Source organism: Zeus faber (genome assembly GCF_960531495.2).
Source record: "Zeus faber genome assembly, chromosome: 18".
NCBI lineage: Eukaryota > Metazoa > Chordata > Actinopteri > Zeiformes > Zeidae > Zeus > Zeus faber.
In genome coordinates, this window is record NC_137210.1 from 29,929,946 (window position 1) to 29,951,347 (window position 21,402).

At 47.1% G+C, this 21,402-nt stretch overlaps 1 protein-coding gene across 1 annotated transcript in view; it reads left to right on the forward strand.

The window, feature by feature from the left end:
- The window catches only part of LOC307244003 (titin-like), a gene marked incomplete at its 5' end in the record, with an annotated part of 164,899 nt that overhangs the window by 114,421 nt on the left and 29,076 nt on the right, over positions 1-21,402 (forward strand). Inside the window, 8 exons of the mRNA XM_080018975.1 lie at positions 14-296; positions 580-887; positions 993-1,097; positions 1,427-1,624; positions 2,043-2,339; positions 2,474-3,061; positions 3,447-3,749; positions 3,934-21,285. Coding sequence (XP_079875101.1) covers positions 14-296; positions 580-887; positions 993-1,097; positions 1,427-1,624; positions 2,043-2,339; positions 2,474-3,061; positions 3,447-3,749; positions 3,934-21,285 — 19,434 coding nt within the window. The remainder of the gene's footprint in view (positions 1-13; positions 297-579; positions 888-992; positions 1,098-1,426; positions 1,625-2,042; positions 2,340-2,473; positions 3,062-3,446; positions 3,750-3,933; positions 21,286-21,402) is intronic.

Genomic DNA, 21,402 nt, shown 5'->3' on the forward strand with positions numbered 1-21,402 from the left:
CCTGCCCCCACAGTTCATCCAACCTGTGACCTGCGTGAGCTGCCCAACATGTGCTACATCGCTAAGGAGGGCAGCACGGTGCGGCTGAAGATTCCCATCATTGGCAAGCCGACGCCCAAGGTGTCCTGGAAGAAGGGCGAGGACGAGGATCTGACAAACACAGGAAGAGTGTGTGCTGAGTCCTCCGCCGTCAACACCACCCTGCTGATCAGGGACTGCCAGAGGACCGATGCCTCCAAGTACACCATCACCTTGAGGAATAGTGCTGGAACCAAGGAGTCCACCATCTTCATCAGGTAGGCGTGGGACGCACACCACACATCACAGGAGGGCGTCCAGGGATTGTCTCCTTGTTGTTCTTTGTGGTCCTATATAATTATATTTTCACTTGTTTCACCATTTTTGAGTAAATCAGTGTGCCAGGATAACAAATTTCCTGTAAGTTTCCAAACCTAAAGAGGTCTACCTGCAGGGGTGACAATGGACCGAATCTAGTAGACTGTTATTGCTGGGTCCTGCAACATGTTATTTGCAATGTAGCACAATTGAATCAAAATTTTATTTCCGCACATCTTTCAGGGTGGTGGGTAAGCCTGGCATTCCTGTCCAGCCAATCAAGTTCAAGGACGTGACCGCTGATGGAGCCACCCTGAAGTGGGGGGCTCCTAAGGATGACGGCGGCTCAGAGATCACCAACTACATCCTGGAGAAGAGAGACTCCATCACCAACATGTGGGTGACCGTCTCCTCCTCCGTAGACACCAACACTATGAGGGTCACCGGCCTGCACGAAGGAACCGAGTACATCTTCAGGGTCTGTGCTGAGAACAAGTATGGCGTGGGAGAGGGGCTCAAGTCCGAGCCTCTTCTTGCTAAGCACCCGTTCAGTAAGTCTTGTTGAATGTCTCGTAAAACCTCACTATGAGGTGGAACGCAAATGTTAAGTGTACAGAGGGCTCTCCTGACCGCGATGGCGCTTTGCTTCTCCACAGACGTTCCAGATGCTCCTCCTCCACCTCAGATGATGAGCATGCGACATAACTCTGCCTACCTGGCCTGGTCCGATCCCAGAAAGACGGGAGGATCTGCTATCACTGGTACAAGACATGCGCATGAAATGGATTTATAATGGGAGCTATAATGAAATGAATGACCAATAAATTGTAGATATTGACAAATTAGAACTAACACAACTGGAAAGCCTCCCACTCTTTATTCAACTCATCAATTATATTACCACGTAACACGGGCAAGCTTAGAGTCACTTGAAAGTAACTTCAGTGTTGAATAGCGTCATAGTTTGAAATGGGTTTTTTTTCCAATAATAATATCTAAACATTCCCTTAAATTCTAAAATCGAAGAAAAATGTCTCAGTAATTACATGCTGTCATTATGAATTTTCCTCCATCTTCCTTGTGTTTTCAGGCTACCATGTGGAGTTTAAGGAGAGGAACAGCATGCTGTGGAAGAGGGCGAGCCAGAGCATCCTAAGGATGAAGGAGCACAAGGTGACAGGGCTGACCGAAGGTCTGGAGTATGAGTTCAGAGTCATGGCCATCAACCTGGCGGGCGTCGGCAGACCGAGTCCACCCACTGACCCCTATGTTGCCCTGGATCCCATTGGTAAGTGAGAAGTGATGTCACACTTGCTGTTCATTCAAACAAAACACTGGAGGAACACACCAATGTTCTTAGAAAGCTTCTGGTTCATTCTTGAGGAAGAACAAGGTTGCAGAGCGAGGCACCCTCTGTTTTGAGGGTACACTGAGATCACATCCTGGCATTTTAGTAGGTGAAAGAACATGTCAAGTGGGCTTACAAGTAGAGAGGTTACAGTACAAGTCAATACAGTGCAATACAGTATAGACAGTATTGTATAATAACCATAAAGGATCATGTTGATTTACTATTTTGGTTAATGTACTGTCATCCATTAAAGGCTTTTTAGAACGATGCAGTATCAAAATTATTTATTAGCTTGACAATGTATATTCTATTGCTGTCCCATTAAATTGTACGCTGCTTGTGTTTGTGTGCTCAGATTCTCCTGGGAGACCAGATGTGATCAGCATCACCCGCAGTACTGTGACCCTGCAGTGGACTGAGCCTGAGTTTGATGGTGGCCACAGACTGACCGGCTACATTGTGGAGAGGCGTGACCTCCCCTCCAAGATCTGGGTAAAGGCCAATAACATCAACGTTTTGGAACCCGCGTTCACGGTTAAAGAGCTGCAGGAGGGCTGCAAGTACGAGTTCAGAATCAGAGCCAAGAACGCTGCTGGCGCTCTCAGCCCACCCTCTGAACAGACCGACACTCTGATCTGCAGAGATGAATATGGTGAGATAATGACTTAAATACTGCATGTGGTATACTCTACAACTTTCGCAGATAGAAATGAAACATGCAATATGCACAGCAAGAGAAAAAAGCGCAGGAAGGTGGCTTGATATATTTCCTCTTTCCTCCAACAGCGGCACCAACAATTATCATTGACTCTCACGTCAAGGAAGGTCTGACGGTCAGGGAAGGCGACACCATTGTCATCACTGCCACTAGCATCATGGGCAAACCTGCACCAACCTCATGCTGGTCTAAGGGAGGAAAGTACTTCAAGCCCTCAGACATTGTCCAGATTGAAACCACTCCCACGTCCTCCACCCTGTCCATCAAGTATGCCAGCAGGAAGGATTCAGGAGAGTACATCATCACTGCCAGCAACCCCTTCGGTGTGAAGGAAGAAACCGTTAAGGTAAAGGTCCTGGACGTCCCCAGCTCCCCCGGTCCCATTGAAGCCAGTGGTATTTCCTCTGAAAGGGTCACCCTGACCTGGACCGCTCCCACTGAGGATGGAGGTTCTCCAGTCAAGTACTTCACCCTGGAGAAGAGGGAGACCAGCCGTCTGCTCTGGACTATCCTGGAAGAGAAGGTCATTGACTGCCACTACGTAGCACACAAGCTCATCCAGGGCAATGAGTACATCTTCAGAGTATCTGCAATCAATCAGTACGGTGCCAGTGAACCATCTCATTCAGAACCCGTGAAGATGGTCGATAAATATGGTATGTGCTGTTCAGTTACGTTTCTTTGTGAAACATGATAATGGCATACCCTAACTCTAACTAGTTCCATCCATTTTCTCTACTTTCTTATTCATGTTCAAGGTCACACATATAAACAGGGAATAACAGTTAAAAAGACAGTAACAGTATAAAAAGTTGTAATATTGCATTTTCAATAACTTTGGAGAACTATTACAGTCTGCTATTAATATAGACTGCAGAAGTTTAATAAAACGGTGTTCGTACCTCCTTAAACTGTGTGTGTGTGTGTGTGTGTGTGTGTGTGTGTGTGTGTGTGTGTGTGTGTGTGTGTGTGTGTGTGTGTGTGTGTGTGTGTGTGTGTGTGTGTGTGTGTGTGTGTGTGTGTGTGTGTGTGTGTGTGTAGGTCCTCCAGGCCCACCGTCAAAACCAGAGGTGGAGAATGTTAGTGGACATTCTGTCACTGTGAAATGGAGGCGACCAGTTGAAGATGGAGGAAGTGACATCACAGGTTACTCTGTTGAGAAGAAGGAGAGGAAGGGCATGAGATGGGTCAGGGCCTCCAAGAGCACTATCGCTGAGCTGAGTTATGAAGTGAAGGGTCTCGTTGAAGGCATGGAATACGAGTTCCGTGTTATGGCTGAGAATAGAGCGGGCTCCGGAGAACCAAGTGAACCATCAATGCCAGTCAAAACAAAGGTTGTTGCCTGTAAGTACAAGGATCACACACAGACACACACAAAACCTAATTTTAGATTGCAGAAAACCTTCTGAATAAGCCCACCTAAGTCCAATACTCATTGTAAGAAAAGACTTACTTCCTGACAATACAAAACAGAAAGGAACACAAACATTAGTTTATCAACTTTGTTAATATGTTCTGTGTTTTTCAGATGTGCCTGGACCTCCAGTCAACCCCAGAGTCACAGACACAACCAAAACCACCGCCACTCTGAACTGGGGCAAACCCTTGGAGGATGGTGGACTGGAAGTCACTGGATACGTGATTGAACACAAGAAGGAAGGAACAGAGGCCTGGGTGAAGGACACACCATCCTCTCTCCTCAGGATTACTCAGTTTGTTGTTCCTGCGCTGGAAACCGGAGCCAACTATCACTTCAGAATCAGTGCTGTGAATGCTGAGGGAGCTGGGGAACCTGCCGAGACTCAGGAACTTTTTGAGATTGTGGAGCGTGCAGCAGAGCCTGATTTGGAGCTTGATGTTGAGCTGAGGAGGACTCTGGTTGTTAGGGCCGGCTGCTCCATCCGCCTCTTTGTTCCAATCAAGGGGCGTCCTACTCCCTCTGTGACATGGACCAAGGAAGAAGGTCCTGTTCCACGTGCTGTAATTGACAGCACAGAGTCATTTACTATGCTGCTCATCCCTGACAGCTCAAGAATTGATGCAGGAAAATATGAGCTGACCTTGGAGAACTCAGCAGGAAAGAAGAGTGCTACTGTCAATGTCAGGGTTCTGGACACACCCGGACCACCACTTAATCTCAAACCAATTAAGATTGACAAAGAGAGCATCACTCTTCAGTGGGAGATGCCTCTCATTGATGGTGGAGCCAAGATCACCAACTACATTGTTGAAAAGAGAGAATCAACTCGCAAGGCTTATGCTACCATTATTACAAACTGCCCAACCACTTCAGTAAAGATTCCTGAGTTAGGTGAGGGCTGTGAGTACTATTTCAGAGTGTCTGCAGAGAATGAGTACGGCATTGGTGAGGCAGTGGAGACTTCTGATCCAATTCGTGCCTCCCAGGCCCCTACCCCTCCAGAAAGTATCATTCCTACTGATGTCACTAAAAACTCTGTTAGTTTGGCATGGACCAAACCCAAGCACGACGGAGGAAGCAGAGTCACTGGATATGTCCTTGAAGCTCAGAAGAAGGGAACTGATCAGTGGTCCCATGTGACTACAGTCAAGACAATGGATTTCACAGTGAAGAATCTCAATGAGAAAGAGGAGTACATCTTCCGCGTCATGGCCGTTAACCACTCTGGCAGAAGCGCTCCCCGTGACAGCAAGCCCATTGTCATCAAAGACTCCACTTCCCTGCCTGAGTTTGACCTGCGTGGTGTGTGCCAAAAAACTGTCATTGTCAAGGCAGGTGATGACGTCAAGGTTGAGATTCCAGTCATGGGACGCCCTAGACCAACGGTCTCCTGGCAGAAGGATGGTGGAACACTCAAGCTCACACAAAGAACCAATGTGGAGACCACTGCTGCTACTGTTACCTTGACCATTAATGAATGCTCTAGAGCCGACAGTGGCACTTACACTATGACAGCAAAGAACATCATTGGATCTGTGTCAGATAACATCTTTGTCAAAGTCCACGATGTTCCTGGTCCACCCAAAGGGCCAATAAAAATTGTGGAAATATCCCGTACATACTGTGTCTTTGCATGGGACACTCCAGAGAATGACGGAGGTGTTCCGATCAATAACTATGTAGTTGAGATCAGGGACACAACTACGCAGACGTGGACTGAGCTGTCTTCCACTGTCATCCGTACCATGTTCAAAGCCATTCGACTGATCACTGGATCAGAATACCAATTCAGAGTGAAGGCTAAGAACAGATATGGTGCTGGGCCACCAATTACATCAGAGGCAGTGGTGGCTGCTTATCCGTTCAAGGTTCCTGGACCTCCTGGTACCCCTAAAGTTGTTGCCTTTACCAAGGACACAATGACAATTGGGTGGAATGAGCCTGTGGTTGATGGTGGAAACGAGATCATTGGATATCACGTGGAGAGAAAAGAGAGGAGCAGTATCATGTGGCAGAAGGCCAGCAAATCTATGGTCATAGGAAACATTTTCAAGTCTGCTGGTCTCGAAGATGGCGTTGCCTATGAGTTCCGTGTCATGGCTGAGAACATGGCTGGAATTGGTAAGCCCAGCAAGGCCTCAGAGGCAATGCTGGCCCTGGACCCTGTAGACCCACCAGGTCAGCCTGTGCCTATTTTCATCAACAAGAACGTCATCACTATTCAGTGGACAAAGCCTGAGTATGATGGTGGCTTCAAGATCACAGGCTACACAGTGGAGAAGAGAGACCTGCCTGCTGGTCGCTGGATCAGAGCAAACTTCACCAACATCATTGAGACCACATTCACAGTTAGTGGACTCACACAGGATGCTGCCTATGAGTTCCGTGTCATGGCAAGAAACTCGGCCGGTGCAGTGAGCATGCCATCTGAGCCTTCAGATCCAATAACCTGCAAAGATGACATAATTGAACCACGTATTATGGTTGATGCCATCTTCAAAGATGTTGTTCTTCTGAAGGCAGGGGAGAACTTCAAGCTTGACGCTGACATAGCAGGTCAACCAATTCCATCCATGGTTTGGACCAAGAATGGAAAGGAGATTGAAAGCACAAAGAAACTAGAGGTTAAATATACTGACCTGACAACCACCCTGATCAACAAGGACTCTGTCAGAACAGATGGAGGAGAGTTTGTCTTAACTGCAACTAATGCAGGTGGATTTGCTAAACATATCTTTAACGTCAAGGTACTTGACAGACCTGGACCACCCGGTGGGCCTCTCAAGGTTTCTGATATCACAGCTGACAACTGTGTACTGACCTGGACACCGCCTGCTGACGATGGTGGTGCCAAGATTGACGGTTATGTTATTGAGAAACGTGAGTCCAGCAGACTGGCATGGATCAACGTGGCTGCAGACCTTCAGGTCACACAATTCAAAGTGACTAAGCTGCTTAAAGAAAATGAATATATCTTCAGAGTTATGGCAGTAAACAAATATGGACTTGGAGAACCACTTGATTCAGAGCCCACTATCGCTGACAACCCATATGTACCTCCAGATCCGCCACAGAATCCTGAAGTGACGGCTATTACTAAGGATTCAATGTTTGTGATGTGGCAGGCTCCTAAAAGTGACGGAGGTAGCCCCATTACCCACTACAACATTGAAAGGAAAGATAAAATTGGCCTGCGCTGGGTCAAATGTAACAAGAAGAAGGTAAAAGACCTGCAGTTTAAAGCAGCAGGCCTTCTTGTAGGACATGAATATGAGTTTAGGGTCATTGCTGAGAACGCTGCAGGGTTGAGTGCCCCAAGCCCATCTAGTCCATACTATAAGGCTACTGACACACTGTACCAGGCCGGGCCTCCATGCAATCCCAGAATCTTGGACACAACCAAATCCTCTATCACCATAGCCTGGAACAAGCCTGTGTATGATGGTGGCTCAGACATCACTGGTTATATTGTGGAAACCTGCATCCCATCAGAGAAGGAGGAAGATGAGGAATGGACCATTGTAACACCAAAAGAAGGACTCCTTGCCACCTCATTCACCATTCTCAACTTGAAGGAAAACCAGGAGTACATGATTAACATCTCTGCTGTGAACAGTGAAGGAATTGGAGAGGCAGCCTCTGTACCTGGTAACCCCAAGGCTGAGGATAGGCTCCTCCCACCTGAGATCGACCTAGATGCTGAGCTCCGCAAGGTTGTGAGCCTCAGAGCTTGCTGCTCCCTGAGACTGTTTGTGCCCATAAGAGGACGACCATCACCTGAAGCGAAATGGACTAAAGAAGATGGCGAGCCTGTTGAGAGGGCCACCATTGACAGCACAACATCTTACACGTCACTCGTAATTGAAAACGTCAACCGGTTTGACAGTGGAAAATATAACCTCACTGTTGAGAATAGCTCTGGATCGAAGACCGTCACAGTCCAAGTGAGGGTGCTTGATACACCAAGTGCTCCACAGAATTTAAAGATTAATGCAGTCACAAGGGAGTCAGTTACACTCATTTGGGATCCTCCAGTAAATGACGGAGGAGTAAAGATTAAAAACTACATTGTTGAAAAACGTGAGTCCACAAGAAAAGCCTATGCCACAGTCAAGGCTAATTGCCATCACAACACTTTCACAATTGACCAGCTCCAGGAAGGATGCAACTACTACTTCCGAGTTTTAGCTGAGAATGAATATGGCATTGGATTGCCAATTGAGACAGGTGAATCTGTCAAGGTGTCTGAGAAACCACAGCCACCAGGCAAAGTAATGCTCAAGGATGTCACAAAGAACAGTGTCACCCTGTCCTGGGAGAAACCAGAGCATGATGGGGGCAGCAGAGTGGGATGCTATGTTGTTGAGATTCAGCCCAAGGGTGTTGATAAGTGGAGCCAGTCTATGATAGTGAAAGAAACAGAAGCCACCATCAGTGGACTCAATGCAGGAGAAGAATACATGTTCCGTGTAGCAGCCAGAAATGAGAAGGGAACCAGTGACCCACGCCAAATTGGCGTGCCTGTGATTGTCAAGGACCTTGTAATCGCACCAGCTGTCAAGCTGTTGTTCAATACATTTAGTGTGCTTGCAGGTGAAGACCTTACAGTGGAAGTTCCATATGTTGCTCGCCCTAAAGCAGCAGTCTCCTGGGTAAAAGATGGTCAGCCAATGAAGAGAACCACCAGGGTGAACTTTAATGCCACAGATACAATGCTAAACCTCAAGATTAAGGAGGCTGCTAAAGATGATGTTGGCCATTACCTGATCACTCTCAGCAACACAGCTGGAGAGACGACAGCAGAAATTGGCATTGTTGTACTGGACAAACCAGGTCAGCCAGGTGGTCCAGTTAAGGTAGAGGAGGTCACTGCTGACAGTGTAACAATCTCCTGGAGTCCACCGGAATATACTGGCGGCTGTACAATCAACAACTACATTGTAGAGAGGAGAGACACATCCACCACCAGCTGGATGGTGGTATCTTCTAACCTAGCAAGAAGTAAGATCAAGGCTGGAAGACTTAAGACTGGCTCTGAGTATCAGTTTAGAATCACAGCCGAGAACAGATATGGGAAGGGTCCAGCCCTGGTCTCAGAATGTGTTGTTGCCCAGTATCCATACAAGCTCCCAGGACCACCAGGAACACCTTCCATAGCTGCCGCAACTAAGGACAGCATGGTCGTGGTATGGAATGAGCCTGTAAATGACGGTGGAAGCACTATTATGGGATACCATCTTGATCGAAAGGAAAGAAATAGCATCCTTTGGGTGAAACTCAACAAGTCTCTACTTACTGACCAAACCTTTAAGACGACTGGCCTGGAAGCAGGAATGGAATATGAATACCGTGTTTATGCAGAAAACATCGTCGGGATAGGCAAAGCTAGCAAAGTATCTGAGGGTTGCATTGCTAGAGATCCTTGTGATCCTCCTGGCACCCCTGAGGCCACCAAGATTACTAAGAACTCAGTAACAATTGTCTGGACCAAGCCTGAGTACGACGGTGGTGCAAAGGTTACAGGCTATGTAGTAGAGAAGAAGGAGCTACCGGAGGGCCGCTGGCTCAAGGCTAACTTCACGAATGTAATTGAGACTGAATACCTTGCAACAGGCCTTGTGGAGGACCAGCAGTATGAGTTCAGAGTTATTGCAAGAAATGCTGCCGGAGTGTTCAGTGGCCCCTCCTACAGTACTGGTCCCATCACTGCCAAGGATGAGATCGAGCCACCACGAATCAGCATCGACCCTGAATACACGCAAACTGTTGTTGTAAGTGCTGGAGATAACTTTAAGATTGACGCTGATGTTCACGGAAAACCATCTCCTTCTATTCACTGGATGAAGGTAGAACAAGAGCTTGGAAATACCATTCATAGAGAGATTAAGAACACAACCACACGGGCCTACATCACTGTCAGGGAAGCTAAACTTGCTGATGGAGGCCAGTACACACTGCTGCTGAAAAATCCAGGCGGAGAGAAGTCTGTCCAGGTGAACGTGGTTGTTCTCGATAAACCTGGAGAAATTCAGGGACCTCTGGTTGTCACAGGAATTGCTAACGATAGATGTTGCCTAGCTTGGAAACCGCCGCTACGAGATGGTGGCAGCAAGATATCTCACTACATTGTGGAGAGGAGAGAGACAAGCAGGCTGGTCTGGACTGTTGTTGAACCAAAAGTGGAGAATACTTGCCTGAATATAACCAAGCTCCTGGAAGGAAATGAGTATATCTTCAGAGTCCATGCTGTCAACCAATTTGGAGTAGGTGCAGCCCTTGTTTCCGCTGCTGTTTTAATTAAAGATCCATACCTTCCTCCTGGATCACCCAAAGGCCTGGAGATCTCAGATATTAAAAAGAATTCAATGGTGCTCACCTGGGAAGCCCCCTCTGATGAAGGAGGTAGTCCCATCACTGGGTATATAATTGAGAAACATGACAAGGAGGGTGTCAGGTGGACCAGATGCAATAGGAAGACAGTCACAGACTTGACATTCAAAGTCCCCGGACTACTGGAAAGTCATAGTTATGAATTCAGAGTTACAGCTGAGAATGTTGTTGGTGTGGGTGAGCCAAGCTCCCCGACCGTCTTCTACAAAGCTCTGGACCCGGTTTTCAGGCCGGGCCCACCACATCATCCCAAAGTCACTGACACAAGCAAAACATCAGTCTTCCTGTCATGGGGAAAGCCAATCTACGATGGTGGCTGTGAGATTCAGGGTTACATTGTTGAGTGCTGCACTACCACAGCCACTCAGGAAGATTCAGCTGCAGCCCCTGCTGAAGCTCCAGCTGAAGCCCCCACAGAGGCACCAGCTGAAGAGACACCTGTCGCAGATGCACCTGCTAAGGAATGGACAATGTGCACACCACCAACAGGCATCAAAAAGACCAAGTTTGAAGTTGTAAACCTGAAGGAAAATCAAGCTTACAAATTTAGAGTGTGTGCCATTAACAAAGTTGGTGTTGGTGAGCATGCTGATGTCTCTGGTGCTGTTATTGCCCAGGAAAGGGCTGAGGAGCCAGACCTTGACATTGACCCAGAGCTGAGAAAAATTGTAAGCATTAGGGCTGGAGCCTCACTTAGGCTGTTCATTCCCATCAGAGGAAGGCCCACCCCCATCATCAAATGGGACAAAGATGAAGCTGCCCTCAAAGAAACTGCTCAGGTTGAGGTGACAAGCAGTTACACCTCCCTTGTTGTTGACAAAATGAGCCGATTTGACAGCGGAAAATATACTGTCACTGCAGAAAACTCCAGTGGTGCTAAATCTGCATTTGTTGTGGTTCGTGTTCTTGACACACCAAGTGCCCCCGTCAACCTAAAGGTAAAGGAAATCACAAACCAGTCAGTTACACTGACATGGGAAGCACCCCTTCTGGACGGTGGTGCTAAGATCAAAAATTACATTGTTGAAAAGAGGGAGAGCACGCGCAAAACATATGCAGCTGTTGTAACAAATTGTCACGAACTCTTGTGGAAGATTGAGCCACTTCAGGAGGGCTGCAGTTATTATTTCAGAGTCCTTGCTGAGAATGCACATGGCAGAGGCATGCCTGCAGCAACTGCTGATCCTCTAAAGGTATCTGAGGTGCCTCAGTCCCCAAAGAACCTGAGTGTTACAGACCAAACCAAAAATAGCATTTCCCTAGCCTGGGAGAAGCCTGAGTATGATGGTGGAAGCAGAGTGATGCAGTACCTGCTTGAGGTGCAACTTAAGGGCCAGGAGAAATGGTCTGGCGTTAACACCTTCAAGACAATGGAGGCTACCGTTTCCAACCTGAACCAGGGGGAGGAGTATCTATTCAGAGTCACAGCTATTAACGATAAGGGAAAGAGCGATCCTAAAGTCCTGGCCAGCCCAGTGATGGCAAAGAACTTAGTCTTTGAGCCCGATGTTAGACCAGCATTCACTAGTTACAGTGTGAAGGTGGGTAAAGACCTGAATGTTGACATCCCCATCTTTGGACGTCCTAAACCAACAGTGACTTGGTCTAAAGACGGCGCTCCTCTAAAGTTTACTACCAGAGTCAATATTATCAACACACTAAATCTCACAACTCTGAGCATCAAGGAGGCAGCAGGAGATGACGGTGGCATGTATAGCATCAATGTTGCTAACTCATCTGGAAAGAAGCACACAGCAGTAGTGATCATTGTTCTTGATAAGCCAGGTGCTCCATCTGGCCCTGTAAGATTTGATGAAATTACTACACAGAGTGTTACTATTTCATGGGATCCTCCAAAGCACAATGGCGGCTGCCAAATCTCCAACTACATTGTTCAGAAGAGAGACACGACGACAGCAACATGGGAGAACGTTAGCATTAACTGTGCAAGAACCACAATAAAAGTAACTAGACTCAAGACTGGAGCTGAATATCAGTTCAAAATCATTGCTCAGAACCGCTATGGCAAGAGTTACGGTCTTGATTCATCTGCTGTTGTTGCTCAGTATCCATACAGAGAGCCAGGTCCACCAGGTACCCCCTTTATCTCCTCTCTCTCCAAGGACCACCAGATTGTTCAGTGGCATGAGCCTGTCTCAGATGGAGGCAGCTCTGTCATTGGCTATCATCTTGAAAGGAAGGAGAGAAATAGTATACTCTGGATTAAGATCAACAAGACACTTATGCATGAGACTAATTTCAAGAGCTATCCTTTAGAAGAAGGTATTGAGTATGAATACAGGGTCTATGCTGAAAACATTGTTGGCATTGGCAGGTGCAGCAAGATTTCAGAGGGCTGTGTTGCCCGTGACCCATGTGATCCTCCTGGCACCCCAGAGGCCATCCACGTCACCAAAGACACCATTGTCATTCAGTGGACCAAGCCTGAGTATGACGGCGGCAGTAATATTACTGGCTACATGGTGGAGAAACGGGACTTGCCAGAAGGTCGCTGGATAAGAGCCAACTTCACGAATGTAATTGAGACACAGTTCACTGTTACTGGCCTGACTGAAAATGCACAGTATGACTTCAGAGTAATTGCCAAGAATGCAGTTGGCACTATGAGCAAGCCATCCTACAACAGTGGACCAATAATTGCAAGTGATGAAGTGGAACCCCCAAAATTCTCTATTGACCCCGCGTTTACAAAGACGATTGTCGTTAATGCTCGGGAGACATTTAAGCTGGATGCTGACGTTCATGGCAAGCCAATGCCCACAATTCAGTGGTTCAAGGATGAAAAGCCTGTTGAGAATACACTTCGGTTGGAAATCAAAAACACAGAAAACCACGCCCTGATTATTATGAAAGATTCTGTCCGAGTTGATGGTGGAATTTACAATCTCCAATTGACAAATGTAGCTGGCACAGTGACTGTTCCATTCAAGGTTGTAGTCCTGGACAGGCCTAGCCCATGTGAAGGACCTCTCCACATCACTGGAGTTTCTGAAGATAGATGTACATTGGCATGGCGGGCTCCTCTTCACGATGGAGGAAGCACAATTACACACTACCTGATAGAAAGAAGAGAGACCAGCCGTCTGGCTTGGACTGTTGTCTCGAACAGCTGTGATACCACATGTTTCAAAGTCACAAAACTACTGGATGGCAATGAGTACATGTTCCGTGTCATGGCTGTCAACAGCTATGGTAGCAGTGAGCCCTTGGAGTCTGGTGGAGTGATCATGAAGACTCCCTTTGTTCCCCCCGGTGCACCTCACGTTGAAGATGTCTCCAACATTGCCCACGATGGCATGACCATCACCTGGTCTGCCCCTGAGACTGATGGTGGCACTGAAATCACCAACTACATCATTGAAAAGAAGGACAGGGCTGGAATCAGATGGACAAGATGCAACAGACAGAAGGTGACTGATCTTTCCTTTAGAGTGACAGGCCTTGCCAATGGCCATGAGTATGAGTTCAGGGTAGCTGCTGAAAATGGCGCTGGAGTGGGTGAGCCAAGTCTGCCAACCTCATACTATAAGGCTTGTGATCCCAAGTATAAGCCTGGTGCACCATCGTATGTGAATGTGATAGACTCAACAAAGACCTCCATCACATTGTCATGGGGCAAGCCTCTGGCTGATGGCGGAAGCATGATCCAGGGATACATAGTGGAGGTCTGCAAGGCTGAGGAAGAGGAATGGACCATGGTCACTCCACCTACTGGCCTCCGCGTCAACAAATATGAAATTACAAAACTTACAGAGGGTCAAGAATACAAGATCCAGGTGTGTGCCCTCAACAAACTTGGCGTTGGTGAACCAGCTGCGATCTCAGGAACAGCTAAGCCAGAGGAGAGGGTAGACCAACCACAGATCCATCTGGACTCGGAGCTGAGGAAAGGAATCATCATGAAGGCTGGAGGATCTGTCAGAATTAATATTCCATTCAAGGGCAGACCCACTCCTGATATAAAGTGGACTAAAGATGATGGTGACCTGACTGAGAAGGCAGCGGTTGAGAAAGCTCTGAATAACACCCAGTTGTCCATTGACTCATGCGATAGGGGCGACTCAGGAAAATACACTCTGACACTGACCAACAGCAGTGGCTCGGTGTCTGAATTTGTTGTTGTGAAAGTCCTGGATACACCTGGAGCCCCTCTTAACCTTGTTGTCAAAGAGATCAAGAAAGATTCTGTAATTCTTGTCTGGGATGCACCGCTGATTGATGGTGGTTCTAAGATTAAGAACTATGTCATTGACAAACGTGAATCAACCAGGAAAGCATATACCAATATTTCTACCAAATGCTCCAAGACAACATTCAAGGTTGAAAACCTGATTGAGGGTGCTATGTACTATTTCAGAGTAATGGCTGAAAATGACTATGGCATTGGCCAGGCTGTTGAAACAAAAACAGCCTCCAAGGCCTCTGAAGTGCCTCTGCCAGTTGGAAAGGTCTTCCTCGCTGATGTCACTAAGGTGAGTGTATCTCTTACTTGGGAGAAACCTGAACATGATGGAGGCAGTAGGATTGCTGGCTACTTGATTGAGATGCAGCCTAAGGGAACAGACAAGTGGGGTGTTGCAACAAACACAAAGACCTGCGAAGGCACAGTCACAGGCCTGACTGCTGGAACGGAATACCTATTCCGTATCATTGCACACAATGAAAAAGGAAAGAGTGAGCCCAAGCCACTTGCTGCACCTGTCATTGCCAGTGACATGACGATAGAACCCAGCATTAAGATGCAATTTAACACGTACAGTGTATTAGCTGGAAAAGATCTTAAAATCGAGTTCCCTGTGCTTGGCAGACCCAAACCTAGAGTGAGCTGGACCAAAGAAGGTCAGTCTCTAAAAGTAACATCTAGAGTCAATGTGATTAATACTCTTACAACAACTGCTCTCCAAATAATTGAGGCATGCAAGGAAGACTTTGGAAAATATTCCATTACAGCAGTTAACGCTGCTGGTACGATCACTGAGGAGGTCGGCATCGTTATTCTTGACAAGCCTGGCCCGCCAACAGGTCCAGTCAAAGTTATTGAGGTGAGCAACACCTTTGTCCATCTCTCATGGGAGCCTCCAGAGTACACAGGTGGATGCCAGGTGAAGAATTACATAATTGAAAAGAGAGACACCACCACCACAACATGGCAAACAGTTACTGGGCAGCTTGCTAGGACAGCTTGCAAGATTACCAAGTTGAAGACTGGTGCTGAGTACCAGTTCAGAATCATTGCTGAAAACAGGTATGGAAAGGGCGTGCCTTTGGATTCCAAGGCCATTGTAGTCCAGTATCCATACAAACCACCTGGACCTCCAGGAACACCATATGTAAAGTCTGCAACCAAGGAAATGATGATCATCGAATGGAATGAGCCTGTTAATGAAGGTGGCAGCTCAGTTATTGGCTACCATCTGGAGAGTAAGGAGAGAAGCAGCATTCTATGGAACAAACTCAACAAGACTCTCATTGCTGATACTCAATTTAAGATGTGCAACCTTGAGGAGGGTATTGGATATGAATTCAGGGTCTATGCTGAAAATATTGTTGGCATCGGCAGATGTAGCAAAGTTTCAGAATCTTTTGTTGCTCGTGACCCTTGTGATCCTCCTGGTGCCCCTGAAGCTGTCACTATTTCTAAGAATCTTCTTAAGATTCAGTGGACCAAGCCACAATATGATGGTGGCAGCAAAATCAATGGGTATGTGGTGGAGAGGAAGGATCTTGCCTCCCCTGAGGGACGTTGGGTAAGAGCTAACTTCACCAATATCATCGAGACTGAATACACCAGCACTGGACTCACAGAGAACGAACAGTATGAATTCCGAGTCATTGCCAGGAATGCAGCTGGAGTCTTCAGCGAGCCATCTGACAGCTCTGGACCTATCACTGCCACAGATGAAATTGAACCACCACGGGCTTCGATGGATCCCAAGTATAAGGATGTCATTGTTGTCAGCGCTGGAGAGAATCTGCTACTTGATGCAGATATCTATGGCAAACCAGTTCCCAATGTTTTCTGGCTAAAGGAGGGCAAGGAAATGGATAAGGCTCTTCGTATTGAAATAAGAAATACACAGAAACGTGCAGCAATAACCATTAAAGATGTCACCAAGTTGGATAGCGGCCACTATGATCTCAGCCTGAAAAACCTGGGAGGTGTGAAGACCATTCCCATCACTGTAAAGATCCTGGATAAACCAGGTCCTCCCACTGGACCCATCAAGGTGACTGGAGTCATGGCTGATAGGTGCTTCCTCTCCTGGTCTGAGCCAACTTTGGATGGTGGTGCTACCATCACTCACTACATCCTAGAGAAGAGAGAGACTAGCAGGTTATCCTGGACAGTGGCTGCGCCAAACATTCAGGCTTTGAACTATAAAATGACTAACTTGATGGCTGGAAATGAATACATCTTCAGAGTCAGGGCAGTCAACAAATATGGCACCGGTGATTGTTTGGAGACAGAACCTATTATTGCACGTAATCCATACAAGCCTCCTTGTGCTCCTGGAACTCCTGAGGCAAGTCAAATCACTAAGGACTCCATGGTACTCTCATGGAGTGCACCAGAGCAAACTGGGGGCGCTGACATTGATGGCTACCACCTTGAGAAGCGTGACAAAGATGGAGTGAGGTGGACCAAGTGTAACAGGCAGAAGCTAACTGAGACCCACTTCAAAGTCACAGGGCTTATGACAGACCACTTTTATGAATTCCGCGTGGCTGCTGATAATGAGGCTGGAATGGGAGACCTAAGTGAGCTCTCTCTGTTATACAGAGCATGTGATGCCATCACACCACCTGGGCCCCCACACCACCCTAAGGTGACAGATTTCGATAGATCTTCTGTTTCTCTGTCCTGGGGCAAACCTGACTCGGATGGCGGTGCTTACATCAAGGGCTACATAGTTGAGATGAGGGAGTATACACCAGTACCAGAACAAACCGAGGAGGCAGAAGTGCCAGCAGTGGCAGAGGCACCAGCTGAAAAAGAATGGACAATGAGCACCCCACCCACTGGAATTCAGGCTACTAAACTCACAATCTCAGATCTCAAAGATGGTGGAGAATACCAGTTCCGCATGTGTGCTATCAACTCAGAAGGAGTGGGAGAGGCCGCCTATGTTCACGGAACGGTTGTCACTTCTGATAAAGTGGAGGCACCAGAAATTGAATTAGATGCTGACCTTAGAAAGGTTGTGTCTGTCCGTGCCGGTGGAACCCTGCGTCTGTTTGTCACAATCAGAGGAAGGCCTGAGCCTGCTGTGAAGTGGGAAAAGGTGGAAGGTGTTCTCACTGACCGTGCTGTGATTGACTCCACCAGCTCATACACAATGCTTCTCATTGATAATGTAAATCGCTTTGACAGTGGTAAATATTCGCTGACTTTGGCAAATAGCAGTGGAACTAAATCCGCTATTGTTGCCGTCAGAATTCTCGACACACCCAGTGCTCCACAAAGGTTTGTCATCAAAGAGCTCAAGAAGGATTCTGTGACACTTGCCTGGGATACACCACTTACTGATGGTGGTGCTAAAATCACAAACTACATTGTAGAGAAGAGAGAGTCTGTGAGGAAAGCCTACACCACAGTGACTAGCAACTGCACAGCAAACTCATTTAAGATTGAAGAGCTGCCAGAGGGTGGCATCTTCTACTTCAGAGTCTGTGCTGTTAATGAGTATGGCCAAGGACAGATGGTTGAGACCAAAGAAGTTAAAGTGTCTGAGGTGCCTTTGCCACCAAACAAGGTCACACTCATTGATGTCACAAAGACCAGTGTGTCTTTGGCATGGGAGAAGCCTTCTCATGACGGCGGAAGCAAAGTCATGTGCTACAATGTAGAATTTAAGCCTAAAAGTGGTGATAAGTGGGGTACTGCATGCACAGTCAAGGTTCTGGAAGCAACTATTCCCAATCTCACTATTAATGAATCCTACTCATTTAGAGTTGTTGCAATTAATGAGAAGGGAAAGAGTGAGCCAAAAGATCTTGGAGTTCCTGTCGTTGCCAAGGATACTGCCATTGAGCCCTGTGTTAACTTGCTGTTTACCACATACAGCGTGAAAGCTGGAGGTGATCTTACTATTGAGGTCCCAGTGAGAGGAAGACCTAAGCCAGTTATATCCTGGAAAAAGGATGGACTTCCTTTGAAGCAAACATCATCAGTGACCTTCCTGAACTCTCTAATCTCGTCCAAGATTATCATCAAGGATGCTTGCAGAGAACATGTAGGCAAATATGAGATCACCCTGGCCAACACAGGTGGCACAATCACAGCAGATATTGGAGTTGTTGTCCTTGATAAACCCGGACCACCTAAGGCTGTTAAGGTGGATGCTGTTACTTCGGACAGCATCACACTGTCATGGTCTCAACCAGATTATGACGGAGGATGCTCTATCAGCAGTTACATTGTAGAGAAGAGAGACACAAACTCACAAGAATGGCAGATGGTAGCAAGCAATGTTGCTAGAACTGCCTTTAAGGCTGGTCGCTTGACACACGGAGCAGAATACCAGTTCCGTATCTATGCCGTCAACCGTTATGGAAAGAGTATTAGTCTGGATTCACGAGGAATCACTGCTCAGTACAGCTTTAAGCAACCTGGTCCGCCTTCCACTCCGATTGTGAAACTGGCCACAAAGGCCTTCATGATTGTGACTTGGAATGAACCTGTTAATGATGGAGGCAGCACTGTTCTGGGCTACCATCTGGAAAGAAAGGAGCGCACTAGCATCCTCTGGACTAAGATGAACCGGGGCATGATCAAAGACACAGAATACAAAGTGAATGGCATTGAGGAGGGAATGATGTATGAGTACAGACTCTATGCTGAAAATATTGCTGGTATTGGTAAATGCAGTAAGGCCTGTGAAGCTGTGGCAGCCAGAGACCCATGTGATCCCCCAGGCACACCTGTGGTAACCGCTATTACCAGGACATCTGTCTCCCTGTCTTGGGCTAAACCAGAGTATGACGGTGGAGCCAAGGTGTCTGGATACATAATCGAACGCAGGGATCTTCCTGAAGGTCGCTGGACAAGGTGCAACTTCACCAATGTACCAGAGACCTATTATGATGTGACAGGCCTCACAGAAAACAGCCAGTATGACTTCCGTGTCATTGCTAAGAATGCAGCTGGACTGTTTAGTGAGCCATCTGACAACACCGGCTCTATCACTATCAAAGATGATGTGGATCCACCACGCATCATGATGGATGTCAAATTCCGAGACACAGTAGCTGTGAAGGCCGGAGAGACCCTGAAGATTAATGCTGATCTTGCTGGACGCCCTGCTCCAGTTGTGTCTTGGACCAAGGACGGAAAAGAGATTGAGCTGAGGGCCCGTATTCAGATTGTTTCAACAGACACCAACACCTCTGTCATTGTGAAGGATTGCATTCGAAGAGACTCTGGTCAATATGTCCTGACTCTGCAGAACATTGCTGGGACTGTCACCATGCCAGTCAACTGTGTAATACTTGATAAGCCAGGGCCCTCTGCAGGACCTCTGCAGATCACAGGTCTGACAGCAGAAGAGTGCACTCTGTCTTGGGGCCCACCTCAGGAGATAGGTGGAGCTGATATCACACATTATGTTGTTGAGAAGCGTGAGACCAGCCGCCTCGCATGGATGCTTGTTGAAGGAGACTTAACAGTCACATATTATAAGGTTACAGGATTGCTTAAAGACAATGAGTACATCTTCAGGGTTTTGGCTGTCAACAAGCATGGACTCGGCGAGTCCCTAGAGAGTGAAGCTGTCAAAATTACAGATCCATACACACTAGCCTCCGCTCCTACTAGTGTTGAAGTCACTGCTGTAACTGGAGATTCAATGACTCTTACCTGGTCCAAACCATTCTGCGATGGAGGAAGCCCCATTACAGGATATGTGATTGAGCGCCGTGAGAAGACGGGCATGCGATGGATCCGTGTGAACAGAGAACCAGTGGTTGCATGCACCACAGTAGCAACAAAATTGCGCAGGGGCTGTGAGTATGACTTTAGAGTCTATGCTGAAAATGCTGCTGGTTTAGGTCCCTCAAGTGATGCTTCGGCATCGGTCAGAGCAGAGGACGCTCTTATTGTACCTTCACGCCCAACCAAGCCAAAGATTGTGAACTCAACCAAGGACACTGTGACTATTGTCTGGAAATCACCAACAACAGATGGTGGTGCACCAATCCTTGGGTACAGTGTGGAATACAGAGAATATATCCATAAACCAGAGCCAGAGGTCGAAGACGATGAAGAGTATGAGGAGGAGGAGGAAGAAGAGGAGCCAGAATCCCCAGAGGAGCTAGCAAGATGGGTGGAGGCCATACCTCTTACCAAGAGTATGGAGTTCACCATCCCAGGGCTCAAGACAGACAGTGAATATGAATTCTGCGTTAAAGCAGTAAATAAAGTTGGCACCAGTGTAAGAAGCCTGTACTCAGATGCAGCTGTGGCAATGGACAGATCTGCTGAGCCATCATTTGATGTTGACATTGATATGCGTAAGACGCTTGTGGTCAAACATGGCACAGCGCTTACTCTGAATGTACCATTCAAGGGAAAACCTGTACCATCTGTAACATGGGCCAAAGAGGGCATTGATCTCAAGGTTAGAGGAACCATTGAATCAACAGAAAGTAGTACTTCATTGACCATTGAAAAGTCAACAAGAAATGACTCTGGAGAGTATTCAGTCACCCTTGAGTCTCCCCTGGGAACAGCAACTCTGCCAATGACTGTCAAAGTGCTTGACTCACCTGGGCCACCGGTGAATGTTAAAGTCACAGCAGTGACCCGGGACTCTGCCATCCTCACCTGGGAAGCTCCTGAGAATGATGGTGGGGATGCTGTGAAGGCCTACAATGTTGAGAAACGTGAAGCCAGCAAGAAGGCCTGGGTGTCTGTGACCAGCAACTGCCATGCACTGACATACAAAATAGAGGATCTGCAGGAAGGCGCAATCTATTACTTCAGAGTCATCGGAGAGAATGAGTATGGAGTTGGCGTTCCTCAGGAGGCTAAGAATGGCACAAAGATAACAGGTAAAATGATTATTTAATTTCTTAATATTTTCATGTTTTTTTTCATTATCATTTTGTTGTCATTGTTGTTAGTTTCAATAGTAGTGAATTCATTTTTAATACAAAGATCCAGGATAA